At 41.1% G+C, this 19,185-nt stretch overlaps 1 protein-coding gene across 2 annotated transcripts in view; it reads right to left on the bottom strand.

Moving 5' to 3' along the window:
* Window positions 1–335: 335 nt before the first annotated feature.
* The window catches only part of LOC139466103 (uncharacterized), a 53,095-nt gene continuing 34,245 nt past the window's right edge, over window positions 336–19,185 (bottom strand). For both annotated transcript variants that reach the window (XM_071248118.1, XM_071248120.1), the window contains exons 4-5: window positions 15,237–15,377; window positions 336–1,253 (exon numbers count right to left, since the gene is read on the bottom strand). In XM_071248118.1, coding sequence (XP_071104219.1) covers window positions 718–1,253; window positions 15,237–15,377 — 677 coding nt within the window. In that variant the 3' untranslated portion in view covers window positions 336–717. The remainder of the gene's footprint in view (window positions 1,254–15,236; window positions 15,378–19,185) is intronic.

Genomic DNA, 19,185 nt, shown 5'->3' on the forward strand with positions numbered 1-19,185 from the left:
TGGGATATATCAGATCTTACAAAAGGCATCAATTTGAATTTGCAGAGACTGAAGCATTTTATGAATAAAATGCATAAAAGATTTCTTTAAACGAAGTATCACGTCACAACATCAAAATAATATGAAAATCTCGATTTAACTTGAAGGGAATGGAGAACATAGTCAAAATTATCTAGAAACATGACGAAATTGATTATTGAAATTATGATATTGACAATACAATTTAAGTATAATGAAGAAACATCAAGATAAACAATTAATACATAATATACATATTAGATATAAAAAGCAAGATATTTTGCAAATAACCTAACAGCCTAAACTCAAATGCTTTAGATAAATGTAATAATGCGTGAAAATGAATAATTCATTACAAATAAAACTGAACACTTAGCTCAACAGAACGCAGAATGTTTCACCTCATATAGGATTTGCCTTTTAGGAGTTGTAACAATTGACTAAAATACGAAAAAAATGACTTAAATAGGAAAAAATGACTAACATATGAAAAAAATATAACGACGAAGGAAAGATTAAAACTGCAATCAAATGATATAAACTACCAATGTTCTAATAAAATGCAACTCAGAATCCACATTCAAACACGGCTGTGCCCAAGATATTCTTCTCTAAAGAAATTAATGATGAATCAGACATTCTCATTCACTCCCCTTCACAGTCCAGCCTGAATCAATTGTACATGTGGAAATTCCAAAATCATCGAGCACTGTAATCCTGTTGAGCATTTCTTTTAGCAGCTTTACGCCTTGCAATCATGTTACTTTCAACGTGGGTACCATCATCATCCAGTGGAACGGTGACCTCCACCCTGGGGATATTGTCCGCGCTGACGGGTCGCCTGAGACAGGGAGCGTTCGCAGGGGAGATCACTCCCGGAAGAACGGGAGTGGAGACACAACGGGCGATAACTGCGAACGGGCTTCCGGGACTGGAAAGATTGATCCCTAATGTCTCCGTGTTGTGGGGTAGAATATTTTTCAATTTGCGTCTTAATGAACCCCCGCGTCTCTTTTTGGATTGTTTTGTCGAGTCAGTGCGTGACAATCGATCAGAAGCAAGATCTGGTACACTGCTGCAACGTTCAACATTTTGGTTGAGACGAGACTTCAGGCAAAATCTCTTTGTGTTTGAGAACTTGGCAATGGATTCTGCGCACTCTTTCCTTCCTACAAAGCGAGCCCATTCTTCGGCACACAGCTTCCTGCCATGATCGCGGAGCTTAGGATCAGCACCTGAAATGACAAAATTTAACGAGTTTAAGAAATAAACGTTGTTGTCAAGTTTTTCTTCCAATTGCAGCTCATTCACAAATTCTAGAATACACCTGATTGGTATAGCGTACTTGTGCACATAGGACCGGGTGAACTCTAAGTTGGAAAAAGCGATTTAACAGGTCGGTGGATATTTTATGAAGAAAACGCTACATAACATGTAGCTAGACCACTCAGGATACTGTTTTGACTATGAACCCGTCGGCCCGAAGAAGGAAATGCCTCTTTATCATTAAGATATTGTGTTGTCGTATTGATATTTTTTTAGGTTAACGTAAAGTTGGATGAGGTCACACATTCATTGGTTCGATAAACAACCAATCTTTAAGGGTGATTTAGTGCCACGTTAATCACAGCCTAGCTAAAATAGGAAGTTTATTAACAAAATACATGTTCCAGTATCACGTTCTTGTGATAGTTATACCCTCCCTCTTCAATCTAATTACAGTAATAGGCCATCAGATACATCGCGCATGATTCGCAAAGTATCTCAATTAGTGCAACCCTTCTGTTCCTGGTTTTATTGATTTGTAGAGCAATGGAAAAAGAAACACACTCGCCAATTTTTAAAACTTCATTTTTATGTTATCATAACACTTATTTTAGCATTCTATAGTTTCCATGAAATATGATTATCATTATTATCTTTTCGAATGATGCTATCAATGTTTCTTCCTCTTGTACAGGTCATTAATTCCATTTATAACGGCGACGTCTGTTTGTTTGTGTGTGTATTACTTTTGACGTTGCTTCTTGGCATTTGTTTATTTTCTTGGGTTTATAAATCTTGAAATTTTTGAATTTTGAATTTATTGAATATAAAAAAAAATTAGATTATTAACTAAATGTCTTCACGAAAGTGTCATCATTATGTAGTTTAACATGTCAGTCCGGATGCTACCATTCCATGGGAAACATCTAGATCAACGAATCATTACAACGGGAGTATTTTCCGTTGTACGTATGTTGGTATACGCCCCAAACACCAATAATCAAGAATGAGGGATGTCCAAGTAAAGGGGTCTGGTTTCACTATATATAACAATAACCTTACAATATACCTAGCATTAAAGATCATTCAAAACATATTGATGCACATGTACTATACAAAAGAAAAAAGTAAAAACAATCTTTAGCCGGTTTGCATTTGGTACACTTCTCGCCGAATCTTTGTTGCAGTTATCGATAAAACTTTGGTGGCGCAAAATTCTATATTTGCTCGCGGGTATCGGATTGCTTTTCCCTGTGGCATATATGGCATGAAGTATTAATGTCTCGATCACCCGAACACTCTAACCGCGGAAGTAAGCTGACAATGCAAGCATTATCCTCAAGTCTACTAGTTCTGAGGTAGGCTGGTGTTCAGAGGACACTTGAAGACAGCCGCGCAGATCACCTGATCCATTATTGAATTAATGTGATCATTTTGTATTTCAGCTCGATAATAACATTCGATTAACAACGTATTGATTTATGGAAAACATGAATAATTGCAAAATCAGAAACTCATATTGATTTGGGCGAAATAATTGGTCTTCTTAATGGACACGCTCGTTCTGTTCCGAGCAAGAGAGTGCCGTAATTGCTCCGCACAACCTTTATAAGTAGCTATTTATAGCTCAAATTAACTCAAGCACGTGTTACAGGAACGGAATGTGCCCTAGTAATCAACAAGGGTTATACGCAGATGGCACGAGAGATCGTTGTCTGACTGGTTTGGTATAAGTATCTAAGTTCTTTGTAGATGGTGTCCCGCCTCCGTAGTCTGGTGGTAGAGGCTCCGCCTGGAGAGCAGAAGGCTCAGGGTTCGATCCACTCCGTCATACCAAAAGATGCTAAAAGATGGTACTGATTGTTGCCCTGCCTGGCGCTCGGCATCACTTAATAAAGGGGCTCAAACAAGGACTGGTCGGCTCAGAGTCAGAGTACTGTGACCGAGTGGGTTATTCATGTTACACTGCGGCATGGTATCTCAGTGTGCTAGTACTGCATCAGCCCCGGACTAGTACAAGCAGCCACACACACACACACACACACACACACACACACACACACACACGTGCATTCACGTCGCTATATATAATAGGAAAGGAAACAATGATAGTATGAACAGCATTTCCTTTTGGTGCTGGGGGCCTTTTCTATGGGATCTCCATTCTGTCGACGTTAATGACAAACATGAGGCACTGGGGGCCTTTTCTATGGGATCTCCATTCTATCGACGCTAATGACAAACATGAGGCACTGGGGGCCTTTTCTATGGGATCTCCATTCTGTTGACGCTAATGACAAACATGAGGCACTGGGTGCCTTTTCTATGGGATCTCCATTCTGTTGACGCTAATGATAAACATGATTTACTAGGGAACTTTTCTATGGAATCACCATTCTGTCGACGTGAATGACAAACATGAGGTGCTGGGGGCCTTTTCATTGGAATCACCATTCTTTCGACGTTAATGTCAAACATGAGGTACTGGGGGCGTTTTCTACGGGATCGTTATTCTGTCGACGTGAATGACAAACATGAGGTGCTGGGGGAGTTTTCTATGGAATCACCATTTTGTCGACGTTAATGTCAAACATGAGGCACTGGGGGCGTTTTCTATGGGATCATTATTCTGTCGACGTTAATGACAAACATGAGGTGCTGGGGGCCTTTTCTATGGGATCGCCATTTTGTCGACGTTAATGTCAAAAATGAGGTACTGGGGGCCTTTTCTATGGGATAATTATTCTGTCGACGTTAATGACAAACTTGAGGTGCTGGGGGCCTTTTCTATGGGATTGCCATTCTGTCGACTTTAATGACAAACATTAGGAACTGGGGGCCTTTTCTATGGGATCACCATTTTGTCGACGTTGATGACAAACATGAGTCCTGGGGGCCTTTTCTATGGGATCTCCATTTTGTACTGGCTCTGTTTCTGTTGGATTCCCTTTCTGCCGTATCTATGGTATCATCATTCTGTCGACTTTAATGACAGACATAGGGTACTGGGGCTGTTTCTGTGGGATTCCCTTTCAGTCGTATCTAGGATATCATCATTCTGTCGACTTTAATGACAGACATAGGGTACTGGGGCTGTTTCTGTGGGATTCCCTTTCTGCCGTATCTATGGTATCATCATTCTGTCGACTTTAATGACAGACATGGGTTACTGGCTCTGTTTCTGTTGGATTCCCTTTCTGCCGTATCTATGGTATCATCATTCTGTCGACTTAAATGACAGACATAGGGTACTGGGGCTGTTTCTGTGGGATTCCCTTTCAGTCGTATCTAGGATATCATCATTCTGTCGACTTTAATGACAGACATAGGGTACTGGGGCTGTTTCTGTGGGGTTCCCTTTCTGCCGTATCTATGGTATCATCATTCTGTCGACTTTAATGACAGACATGGGGTACTGGGGCTGTTTCTGTGGGATTCCCTTTCAGCCGTTTCTGTGGTATCATCATTCTGTCGACTTTAATGACAGACATATGGAACTGGGGCTGTTTCTGTGGGATTCCCTTTCAGTCGTATCTAGGATATCATCATTCTGTCGACTTTAATGACAGACATGGGTTACTGGCTCTGTTTCTGTTGGATTCCCTTTCTGCCGTATCTATGGTATCATCATTCTGTCGACTTAAATGACAGACATAGGGTACTGGGGCTGTTTCTGTGGGATTCCCTTTCAGTCGTATCTAGGATATCATCATTCTGTCGACTTTAATGACAGACATAGGGTACTGGGGCTGTTTCTGTGGGATTCCCTTTCTGCCGTTTCTGTAGTATCATCATTCTGTCGACTTTAATGACAGACATATGGAACTGGGGCTGTTTCTGTGGGATTCCCTTTCAGTCGTATCTAGGATATCATCATTCTGTCGACTTTAATGACAGACATAGGGTACTGGGGCTGTTTCTGTGGGGTTCCCTTTCTGCCGTATCTGTAGTATCATCATTCTGTCGACTTTAATGACAAACATGGGGTACTGGGGCTGTTTCTGTGGGATTCTTTCTGCCGTATCTATGGTATCATCATTCTGTCGACTTTAATGACAGACATGGGGTACTGGGGCTGTTTCTGTTGGATTCCCTTTCTGCCGTATCTATGGTATCATCATTCTGTCGTCTTTAATGACAAACACGAGGTTCTTGAGGCCTTTTTTCTATCGGATCACCATTCTGGCAGATTTGTATGACAAACATGGGATACTGGGGGCCATTACTGGCCCGGAATTCCCAAAAAGGAAAAAGTTATAGACAAACATAACCAAGAATTTGACGATCTGTATAGTCTGCTCGTCTGTCGATATATTATACCAATGATATATAGCAGAGAAAGGGAAGGCTCCGATAGCACGTCCGATCGATGGGAACTGAAGGACAGGTTGCCAAACTCATTTCATCACGCCTTTCCTTGCACTTATGTTCAACTCAATCAGGACAGATGAATATCAATGCAGGTTTGGTGTATATTTAGATCTACATAAAGGACTCTCCGCGCCTCAAGTTAATATCCGTAGAAAAGATTTCTTTGTAAGGAAAGTAGTAAGTGAGTGAGTATGGTTTTCGCCGCTTTTAGCAATATTTCAGCAATATCACGGCGTGGTACACGAGAAATGGGCTTCACACGTTGTCATCATGTGGAGAATCGGCGTGACGAGAGAAAGCTTTAACCACGAAGCCCCCGCCCTTTGCAAGTAAACGAATATGTAAAACTATATAGATATTCTATAATTTACAATTGGATTGATCTGGCCACAGGGTAAGAAAATTACCCATGCATATTTGCAAATAAAAACATCAGGTGGGTACTCCTATTCGTCATATGAATAAAACAGACTGATACAATTACCACCAGGGCACTTCAGTACGGCACTTTCGTTCACTTGGTGTGAGTACCATCAGTTGACGCTTCCTTTACTTGGATACTGCATAGCACTTAACTTAAGGATTGACTGTGTATTTTTTCGGGTCATTGAGGTGTGAATCGGAACACCGATGTGAAAACTGTATGAATCCGCGTTGCGGATATTTACAAACGTATGCACATACCTAAATGAATCTAAAATATAATACACAGTCAATGCTTATAATTAAATTCGAAAACATGTTTTATCTACAATAGTTTAACCAAAAACAGCTGTATATATCACAGCAGACAAAAATGAAGAGATTGATTAACATTCCGTGTGTAGGAATACATACTGTGGCATGACATGAATCAGGTGATTGTTTAATTTATGCACATAACTTGATACGCCTGCAAAGTCAGTATCCAATCAACGGAGAGTATGATAAAAACAAAGTTCATATGACCTGTCAATGAAGGCAAGAGGCGAGAAGAACTGCAACAGTCAGACTGTAATGAACCGGAACAAATTTGTTCGAGAGAAGGCGGTTGTGTCAAATGACATGGTCAGTTACCGCCAGATTCAAACATTACTTCCCCGAGAACGGGAAGACACATTTGGGAAAATGCTCGACAGAAATGAACCCCGCAGACATGAAAGTTGTGGAGCGGGAAAAAAACAGGCGAGCAAGCCTGCAAGTTTCCTGTTTCATTCCTTCTCAGCCTTCGGTTTCAAAGAGTTGTTTGGACAATGAATATGCATGGATTTCGCTAAATGTCCCGTGCATGAGGATACACGTGAGCAGAAAGGGATTTCCCTCGACTGTAACATTGGGATTCCCCGACATTGCGTAGTAATAAAAGTAGTCCGCCTCGGTGGGCGTGGCTTAATTTTTTTACGTTCATTGGGAAATGAATGCAATAACACGTGACCTATTCAGCTAATCAGAATGCAGGTATTTCAATGAACACAACGAAAATTTAATTATTCACGATTGAAGGGTTTAAAGTCTACGTCATGTATTGTTATGGAGACTAAGGTGCAACAAGAGAAGCAGGTATGAATCTATTAACAGTAGGTACAGGGTATCGGTTCATTATTTTCAACAATTGTCCCTGAGCATTTTATTTTTTGTTTTATGCTTATCGGTTAGTTCACGTCATTTGTTTTATTGTGTTCATTGTTTGTGAAGCAGCGTATCGTCATATCACGTCATTTGTTTTATTGTGTTCATTGTTTGTGAAGCAGCGTATCGTCATATCACGTCATTTGTTTTAGTGTGTTCATTGTTTGTTTGTGAAGCAGCGAATCGTCACATCACGTTATTTGTTTTATTGTGTTCAGTGTTTGTGAAGAAGCGTATCGTCACATCACGTCATACGTCATTTGTTTTATTGTGTTCATTGTTTGTTTGTGAAGCAGCGTATCTTCATATTACGTCATTTGTTTTATTGTGTTCATTGTTTGTGAAGCAACGTATCTTCATATCGACGCACTGTCGTAAAGCATTAATAATGACGTGATCTTGTGTCATTAGTGTCACAGCAGCTTTTGTGTGGTGTCGTTCCAACAATAGAATGACTGAGGTGAAGTCACCACCAGTGACCGGGAAACGCACATTTTCTATATTTTCACATTGGCAAGTGTCCCCGACTGGTGTATCAGATAGGCACAACAGACAGTAATCTTCTCTGTGTATCAAGTGATAGCCTTGGTGGCCTTGCACAGAGTGCTCTTCATCTTGAAGCTGTGGGGGCGGTTTACAATGTGATGCTGGGGCTTGCGTCTACATCAAAGAACAACAGGCTAGGATGTCTTTACCTTACATTAAATTTAGCTTCCCAATTGTCTTCTCTTTTTTTCAATGATAGAGTGTTTGTTCGAAAAAGGAGCATATGCCACGAACATAATCAAATTTCACCTCGATGCAGTCCTTTTCAGTGCCACGTGCAACTAAATTAGAGCAGCTATGATCGGTTCACCTTCCGTCCACGAACAACCAGCTCGTTGCAGTGTTCGGGAAATCTTTTGGACAAATAGGATACACTTATTTCATTACGTCGCCAATTGGTCCCACAGTAACACGGGTAATGACTGCAAAAAGTAAACTCTCTACATTATTGATTGGTATTAAATTCCATTGCATGTTGTGTACCAAACCTTAATCACCCTCCTGCTAATATATAGGGCCCCTGGGTTCCTAGTAACGTGTTTATATTGCAATAAATGAACCCCCTACATTAGCAATGTCTTGACATATCAATACGTGTTGACAAACAAACATGTTTCACTCTCTTATGATATTAAGTTTGCTTGGAGACCGCCTCCGTGGTCTAGTGATAGAGCGTCCGCCCGGAGAGTGGGAGGTCCGGGGTTCGATCCCCGACCGCGTCATACCAAAAGACGTTTAAAGATGGTACTTGTTGTTACCCTGTCTGGCGCACGGCATTAAAGGGCTTAAACAAGGACTGGGTCTGAGTGGGGTATTCATGTTAAACTGCGGCATGGTATCTCAGTGAGCTAGCACTATAAATCGGCATCAGTCCGGACTAGTACAAACAGCCACACAAACACACACAAGAACATGCACATCGCTATATAAGTACAATAATCTTGGACGCGACGTTAAACCCCATTTCACCTCGCCTAGTCTGCTTGGTTACTTTTTCACAACAAACAGACGTCAGAGGAAGGTATTCTGATGTATATTCTATCCATACCACAACGGGAACAAGAAGAATGGACGTTACATGTTGAACTATTGGAGTCAAAACCTGCAAACGTTTAAACAACTTGACCACCTTAACCCACCATTGTTTTGAGTGCTTAATCCCATATCATTATTCCACAACGTCACTTCTTTCATAATCGCATGGGACGGTATAGCGGGATCGTGTGTTCAGTTTTGATCTATGATGTCAAATACTTGAGGCTGATAATAGAATAATAGAGAGTGAGCGAGTTTGGTTTTAACGCCGCTTTGAACCGTAGTGCACTTATATCACTGTCACGCCAGATTGGTGTTGTAGCAAAGAGTTGAGGTGAAATGGGGTTTAACGTTGCGTTCAAGATTATTGCACTTATATAGCGACGTGCATACACGTGTGTGTCCGGACTAGTACCGATTTTATAGTGCTAGTCCACTCGGATACCATGCCGCAGTTTAACATGACTACCCTGAACCAAAGAGCAAAACGTTGGTGCTGACACACCTAGAAACATAGTCAGGGCGAATCTTGGAGTCGAACCCACGATCATAGTTTTTTTTAAAGGACGCCAGTCAACAAAATGAATTGCAGCGCCTCAGATGGAGGGTCACTCGGGATCCCATAGGAATACGATGTTGGAACTATGATTCTTAACGATCACAGATGTCCAGCAGTTGTTACGGCCTTAATGATTGAGTTATTCCAAAAGAGAAGAGTTTGGTTCGTATCATAATTTGGGGATTATTATCAGCGTGACGTGCATAAGAAGCGAGAACACTGATAGACTACACCTCGTCTTGACTACACGATCCCATTATACTGGTAATGGGAGCCGAGAGCGTCGTGTTGCGAATCAGACAATGAATGTCCAATAAGAGGATGAATGTGTGTACATATAACGGTGTGGCTATTATCGACTAAAACGACTTGGATATTTTACGTTGATACTGAAAGGACGCCATCGACCGGGGTCCAAAGGCTGGAAGACCTAATGTAACACCTGACCTAAATAAAAGTGACTAAACCCTTTCTATATGCATATGACATATCTGCTAAAAGCAGAGTCGACTTCATGATTCTGACTCTATCATGAGCATGAGCATCAATTAGTTTGATAACAGGTGTTCGCGAAAGTCGTAACAAACCCGTCACAAACATATGCAAAAGCAAGTCAACTGTTCAACTAAAAACATAGGCAACATATTATGTTACAAGTCAAAATAAGGAAATGCATAAGACATTTGTTTTTTCACTGATGCGTCAAATTTGGAAATGTCCTCCACATCTACCATAAAACCTTTTGAAAGCTTTACGGTGGTATTGAATGGTCTTTGAGCAAGTGTCGTTTGATGCTATTTGAAATCTTAGTAGAAAAAGCATACTCGATTGTACCTCTAAAGTTATTGAACTATATAAGATCATTGATGTATCCGAAGCTTAAGTAAAATGTATTTGCCAATTGCCTTGTCTTGACAAAGTTGAAAAATGAAAATTTTCAGCAGAATTGAATCCTTTGAGTTTTTGAGAATCTGCGTGGTATTCATTCCACTTGTTTCAAAAACAGTCTTGGGAACATGGCTGCGGCGATGACTTTTGGATGACACAAAACATTGAAGTTGACAGTTCGTTTGTTAGAAAGGCAACCAATGTCTTTTATTTTCTTGGTACATCCATATAGCGTTACTACGTTACAATGACATTTTCGGTTTGCAAACGACGACAGTGCTATATCTCCCAATACTACAACACTTTGAACGTATCTCTAAAATTTCTTATAGACGTATTGACAGAAAAGGGACGATAGTACAAATGTAGAACAGTTTTGGCATTAAGCAGGGATTGGATTAAACGACCAAAGGCTACCTTAAATGTACCATGGACGTGACGTAATAATATTGTTGATTGTTTTCTTCTTATTCTAATCTTCTCATAACAGTATTAAAAGTCGATAAAACGCAAATCCTAATCTTAACACACATATTGTTCCGACAATACTATGCAAATGAACATCCGATGTATTTGAAAACATTCTCTTTCTACTGTTGTAGTTTTGAAACATACGTATTCTTAGCCGTCGACAGAAACAGCTTTAAAACGTACACAAAGCATGTTTTGATTTAAAAGTGGGTCAATTTATAACAAACGCTGTATATGTATATTCGTGATGGGTAATTTCAACTTCGTGTCGTGTATTAATGAGCTAACGATAAGTCCCTGATATTACAAACAAGCTCGTGGAGCGCTTCATGACAACAATTGCTGTTCACATACATAACTAATAAACGTGTGCAATAAGCGTATGATACAAACGAGAATAAGCATTCAATACAAACAATGACTTATTGCAGACAAGCAGTGTCCTTGTGGAATATACATTGTATTACACGCTTGTCAGAAAGGCAGTCAGTACAAAGATGGTTATTGATAGGAAGCCAATTCTGTGTTACCAGACAGTGTTACTTTTGATTGATTGATTGATTGATTGAGTGAGTGAGTGAGTGAGTGAGTGAGTGAGTTAGTGAGTGAGTGAGTGAGTGAGTGAGTGAGTGAGTGAGTGAGTGAGTGAGTGAGTGAGTGAGACCAGAAATCGTCGTAACACATTGTTGCCATATGGGGAAAGGAACCTGGGTCTTCGACGTGACGAGTGAATGCCTTCACCACCAGGCTACCCCACCGTCATATAATCCACTTTTAAGACCATAAAATCATTATCACATATTCTGAAAATGTCAAATGTATATTTTTTTAAACCCTATTGTAGTTTTGTATAATTCTAAATAACCGATTGCAATTTTGATAATATATATTTCAAATTCAGAAATTAAGTTCCCCTGTGCACGGAGGATATGTTTTAATAAAGTGCACAGATCGACACATACATTTTTTTTCGAATATAGGGATATGTTAATGAGTAAGAGCTTACAATCACAGCCATCAGATAAAAACCAGGTTGCCAAGGAAACGGTTCACGTTAATAGATTAAAAGGAAAAGGAAATTACAATTGTCAAACACAGAGACAGAAAAGCTTTATATAATGATAAAAGCTATACTTTCGTTTAGCAATTATGAATAATTCAAAAGGCAAATGAATATATCTACCAGTTGCTATATAGTGATGTTACTGAAGGGGACATTTCTCTGCATTAACTGCAATACTTGATAACTGAGGATCGGACGTCTGGCACATTCAATTGTGGGCCAAATGAGTTTGAATTGACAACTTCCTCAACAGGGGCAGACACAGGGGCATACTCGAGGGCAGATATAGGGGCAGACACAGGGGTAGAAACAGGGGTAGAACAGAAGCAGATACAGGGACATATACAGGGGAAAATACTGGGGCGGATACAGGGAAAATACAGGGACAGATATAGGGAAAATACAGGAGCAGATACAGGGACAGATACAGGGACTGATACAGAGACAGATACAGGGACAGATACAGGGACAGATACAGGGTCAGATACAGGGACAGATACAGGAGAAGACACAGGGGCAGATACAGGAACAGATACAGGGGCAGATACAGGGACAGATACAGGAGCAGACACAGGGGCAGATACAGGGACAGATACAGGGACAGACACAGGGGCAGATACAGGAGCAGATACAGGGACATATACAGGGGAAAATACTGGGGCGGATACAGGGAAAATACAGGGACAGATATAGGGAAAATACAGGAGCAGATACAGGGACAGATACAGGGACTGATACAGAGACAGATACAGGGACAGATACAGGGACAGATACAGGGTCAGATACAGGGACAGATACAGGAGAAGACACAGGGGCAGATACAGAAACAGATACAGGGGCAGATACAGGGACAGATACAGGAGCAGACACAGGGGAAGATACAGGAACAGATACAGGGGCAGATACAGGGACAGATACAGGGGCAGATACAGGGACAGATACAGGAGCAGACACAGGGGAAGATACAGGAACAGATACAGGGGCAGATACAGGGACAGATACAGGGACAGATACAGGGACAGATACAGGGTGAGATACAGGGACAGATACAGGGGCAGACACAGGGGCAGATATAGGGTGAGATACAGGGGCACACATAGGGCCAGACACAGAGGCAGATACAGGGACACACTTAAAATTCATGTGCAAAGGCATTAAATATATTTTTAGGTTCGAGGTTCATACAGGAACAGATACAGGGGCAGATACAGGGGCAGATACAGGGACAGATACAGGAGAAGACACAGGGGCAGATACAGGAGCAGACACAGGGGCAGATATAGGGACAATTACAGGGTCAGATACAGGGACAGATACAGGGACAGATACAGTGACAGTTACAGGGACAGATACAGGGACAGATACAGGGTGAGATACAGGGACAGATACAGTGACAGTTACAGGGGCAGATACAGGGACAATTACAGGGTCAGATACAGGGACAGATACAGGGACAGACACAGGGGCAGATACAGGGACAGATACAGGGACAGATACAGGGACAGATACAGGGACAGATACAGTGACAGTTACAGGGGCAGATACAGGGACAATTACAGGGTCAGATACAGGGACAGATACAGGGACAGACACAGGGGCAGATACAGGGACAGATACAGGGACAGATACAGGGTGAGATACAGGGACAGATACAGGGGCAGACACAGGGGCAGATATAGGGTGAGATACATTGGCAGATACAGGGTCAGATATAGGGTCAGATATAGGGGCAGATACAGGGTCAGATACAGGGGCACACATAGGGCCAGACACAGAGGCAGATACAGAGGCAGACACAGAGGCAGATACAGAGGCAGATACAGGGGTACACTTAAAATTCATGTGCAAAGGCATTAAATATATTTTTAGGTTCGAGGTTGATAAAGTGCTTCCATGAACTTTCCTGAGCATTTTAAATGTAAATGTTAAAAGAAAACAACAACGCAAAAGTGATTTCAGATATATATTTTATATATCATATAAATAACCAACAGATGGTTATCGATTTTTCAAAAGTGGCACACATCACAGTCATTGACCCAGGTCCCATATGGCACATATGGAACAGTAGGTGAAGGTTATCTGTTCTCAATATCTTGTATGGCCATCATTAGAGTCCAAACCTGACACATCCCATGGGCATAGTCGTCCAATGGGAAGCAATCAGATCCCGAATTGTGGCCTGGGGAAAGTTCACCCACTCTGCCTGCAGAGCTTCTGTCGACTGTCGGAGGTTCTGTTCTTGTTGCTGACGTGCTCACAGTCGTTGATCCAGTGCATCCCATACATGTTCGATTGGGTTTGAATCTGGAGACCTGGAGGGTCATGGCAGGACCTGGATGTTGTGATTCCTAAAAAAATGTCTGTTGTCAGTCTTGCCGTGTAAGGTCGGGCGTTGTCTTGTTCGAAAATTACGTTTGATTGTTGCCTAATGAAAAGAACTTTCGATCGTGTAACGCTGTGGCGTTATATTTCCCAGAGCGTGCACAAAGTCTGTCCTACCAGTGTAGGAGATGGGTGCCCACATCATCACACTGTCACCGCCAAATTTGTCCACTTCCTGTATACAGTTTCGTGCTTGGCGACGCATGTAAACACGACGTCTACCATCCCCACGACTCGCCATCAAACCATACTTGTCTCCATGGTAATTGTGGTTATAATCTGTGGCCTTAACACCATGGACGTCGCAGCGGACGATGTGGGTCCGTCAAAATGACACCTCGAACTGGTCGTCTTGCGCGAACCTTCAGCGCGTAAACTGTTCCTCTTTGTCTGAAATCCTACACAATCTTTGTATTGCAGTAGTTGTAGAGGTGGCCGTTGTGGTTTCTGTCCTGTGCTCTAGCAGTTTTGCGTGATCGACTGGACCTGGGAAGGTTCCGTGTGTCTGTTAACTGTTCGACAGTCTTGTAATGGTGCTTCGTGCTACGTGGAAAACCTGACCACAGCTGATGATGATAGCCCTGTTTGCAGTCGACCGATGGCGTTGTTGCGTTGGGCTTCCGTGACTCGTGGCATGTTTTTGCTGTTCACTTGCTGTAAGATTGTGACGACATGCAAATGAAAACCCAGCTTTGTTATGGCCCAACAAGTAAAGTTGCACGTGCATATCACGTTGGTTTGTTTCGGCGCCAGGCTCTCACGTGGTTGTGTTTTTGCGATTTGACCATCTGTTCACCAAATTTCTGCTGTACCTGATTCTTTGAACACAAATCAAACCCAATCCATGCAGAAATGACCAATTCTCTTTTTTGGGGGTACTGATTAGGTATGGATGTCGGAAATTTGTACATACAAATATACGTACATGTGTTCATAAATCCATGCCGTTTTCATTTGAATGCTAATTTCAGTATGGGGGGGTATATAATTTTTATGTAAGTTCAAGGAACAAAATGTTTTCCTTACCTGCATACAGTAACAATCTGGCGCAGTCTGTCCGTCCCTGAATAGCTGATTTCATCAAGGCTGTGAATCCCAGTTTATTCTGTTGGTCAATGCGAATAATCTTAAAGTCTTGCAGAAGAATCCGAACAACATCCGTCTGACCTGCAATTGAAACAGACCATTAGAGAGTGGGAAATGTTGTTTTACGTCGCATTCAGCAAAACTCCAGGTATATATCCGGAATGGAATCTCGACCAGCAATTAAATGGTTTCTAGCGTTAGCAGCGATCCATGCATTATGGCAACACATGCAGCCACGTAATAATTCAACCTTTATTGGTCGTACCTTACGACACTGGAAACCAATTCTGTCCGAGGGGTCATCTCAATGTTAAACTACCTATGAATTTCAAGTAAACCTGAACAAGTTTGTTAGAAAAAGACACAATTCCCAGATGGCCAAATCACCAAAATCATAGTATTTGATGCGCAAGGAAAATAGGTACTAAGTGACTGAGTTTGGTTTATCGTCGCTTTTAACAACATTCCAGATATATCACGGGGTGTCAGCTTAATGTGGGAAGACATCCCAAAGCGATGCAGGCCTGATGCGTTTACTACTTTGGAAAACCCACAGGCATGGCGCTGACAAACCTAGAAACATGATCGGGGCGAAACAGGATTCGAACCCATGATCATTGGTTTCTGGCGTGCATGGCTAATTGCGGCGGCTAAGGCTTCTGGGCCAAGAAATTAGAAATTATGAAGTGAAAATGAACCACGTATGAGTCTACCAAGATACACATCACTGAGAATAATTGGACACAGGCATAGATGTACAGAGTGGAGTAAAGAAGGATTAAGTACACGAATGTCTGATACGACCCGCCGCCCTTTAAACCAGACCCGTCGTTTATACCGAGAAGATGCATGGGACAATTTCCTTTATGAACAGATCATAATAAAGCTTCGTCTTTGGGATTTGACCATGATTAATTCTTCAGAAACAGACACATTTCAGAAATCGAGAAACCCCACTGAAATTGGTATCTAAGTAATCCGAAGTGTTTATACAAAATTATTATTTCATTAAACATGCACACTTGCATGAGTTTGGACACATCGGAAATAAAGATTACTTCAAGGATTTTCAGGAAGCGTTTTTCTACTATTTGAACACAAACAAATCTTAGCCTGAAGCTGATATTTTTATCAGATGTAGGTGACGACATTATTAACAAATATTGCATGGTAATTTCATACGTCTACCTATTTATCATCCAAAATCTAATCCATGGGAGATATTGCTTGGGTGAAATCATCTTCTTCGAGATATCACAAGAATACAATTGCACCACAATGCTTTTCAGATCATTGTGACGTGAACGGTTACCATTACGCACGCAGCAATCAAATGGCGTCACTAATCTTTCTAGAATTGAGGGTATTACTGTTTGCAAACTAAAAAAGTTGAAAGAATGATCATGGATGATAAATAACATCTCATCCGAGTGTATTTTTATCAAGTAAATCAACACCCGTCGAAAAAGGTTTTAACGACTCGTGTTAATATATTTGATATCAAAAGACGATCGGATGAGATCCTCTATTTATACATTTTAACAACAACTGTTTACCTGTGCCAAAGGATGCAGTGATTTCTGATCAGTATTAATATCACGTTTGACTGATTAATGTCGCCAAACTATGCAAGCACCCATGTACGCCAGACATACGTATTCGCTTAGTTCCTATTTAACTCTTCTAACACTGGCACAATACATTCGTTCTTCGCAGGGAGTGCGTGCGCGCTTGCATGCCTGCGTGAGTCAGTGAGTCTCCCTTGAGAACTCCCGTTTTCTTAGGATTACCACCAAACGCTCATTCAAAGCGCTGCCTAATCTCAAAGTGAATCTCATATTATCCTGCAATTGTTAAAGTCCTTACACGAAGTTGTAACACTGATGTCATGTGCACAAAGAGAATTCTATTATACTGTAGGTCTTCTAAAGGAAACAAGTTTACGCTGCCTAAAAACGCCAAGATCCACCATTAGGTCTAATGGTATGATGTCCCGTATTGTTACTGACATTAAAGTGATACACTTAGACTACGGTCGATACAGACTGTTTGGAGCAAAGATAAACATGTAAGCAAAGGGCACGGGTATGTTTCCTATATATTCAAGGTTATTATCGGAACGACTATGGGATTCAAACACAGGACACGAGGATTATAGCAGCCTTAGATCACTGGTCCATCCGTGAAGAACCGACATGACTGACTATCTTGAAACACCAGGGCCCACCTGCACAAAGCAGTCTTAGCGCTGTGACTCTGGTAAGCCTATGTTCAAGTATGGGAGTTACGATCATTTTAGTACTAAGATCGTTTTGTGCAAGTGGGCCCAGAACTCATACTGCTGTGATACTCACAATCCAATTACAGAGACACCAGTATTGTTTGCAGCAAAGGACATATTACATATATTTGTGATCTACACAACACATAGAATACATATAGCATTTATCTGCGGTCAGAATTATCTGGATGGTGGCAACTGTATTGGACACAGTTAATCTGCAAGCCGGAACCAACCAGATACTAGTAATCATATCTGGCTTTAAAGCCTAATCGACCTTCTTGTACATGATTTTAGATACGTACAACTCTAGCCATCAGGAGGTTTACCATTCTAAATGATATCATAAGTGGAGCTATTTCCACTCATTATATTCTTCCGAATAAAATTTGATTACTTTAGGAGCTGATATGTGACGGATAATATGGGCCCATATATTGGGAAAGCGAACTGTAAAGGTAACAATTACCAAGACAACACCTATAATGGGGGTAACAACTATTGTGTTAGACACTCTGTGACAGCAACTCAGGGGTAGAAACTATTGGGACAACAACTATTGTGTTAGACATTCTGTGACAGCAACTCAGGGGTTGAAACTATTGGGAAAGCAACTATTGTGTTAGACACTCTGTGACAGCAATTCACGGGGTTGAAACTATTGGGAAAGCAACTATTGTGTTAGACACTCTGTGACAGCAACTCAGGGGTTGAAACTATTGGGAAAGCAACTATTGTGTTGGACACTCTGTGACAGCTACTCACGGGGTTGAAACTATTGGGAAAGCAACTATTGTGTTGGACACTCTGTGACAGCAACTCACGGGGTAGAAACTATTGGGAAAGCAACTATTGTGTTGGACGCTCTGTGACAGAAACCCAGGGGGTAGAAACTATTGGGACAACAACTATTAGGAAAATAACAATTGGGGTAGAAACAATTAGTACAACAACTATTGGAACGGTAATAATTGGGGTAGAAACAATTAGTACAACAACTATTGGAACGGTAACTATTGGGGTAAAAACTATTAGTACAACAACTACTGGGACAGTAACTATTAGGGTAGAAACTATTAGTACAAAAACTATTGGGACAGTAACTATTAGGGTAGAAACTATTAGTACAAAAACTACTGAGACAGTAACTATTAGGGTAAAAACTATTAGTACAACAACTACTGGGACAGTAACTATTAGGGTAGAAACTATTAGTACAAAAACTATTACGACAGTAACTATTTCGGTAAAAACTATTATATGACAACTATATGCGCACCAATTATTTAGGCAGCAGCTATTGGGTTTGCAGCGGTCAGCAAAACAACTTTCGGGGAAGCACCTACACGAGCAGCGATGATACATTCTAGAATGTTTGTAGTAAACCTCTCAGTCTCTATGGTTTTTCACCATCTTTTATAGAAGACATATTATCAGGAATTTAATTATTTGCCCTGAGGAAGACGTTCGTGGATGTAAGGAAACTTTGTTCATGAATAACTCCTGAATAACTCCAGTGTGAAACTTAAACGTTACAGTTACATACTTTGCTGAACCCAGAAGTAGGAAGTAACTGAAACCTCGGTTAACAAAATCGTCTATGTAATC

Source organism: Haliotis cracherodii, unplaced genomic scaffold, assembly GCF_022045235.1.
Source record: "Haliotis cracherodii isolate W230 unplaced genomic scaffold, xgHalCrac1.p SCAF_18, whole genome shotgun sequence".
Taxonomy (NCBI): Eukaryota; Metazoa; Mollusca; class Gastropoda; order Lepetellida; family Haliotidae; genus Haliotis; species Haliotis cracherodii.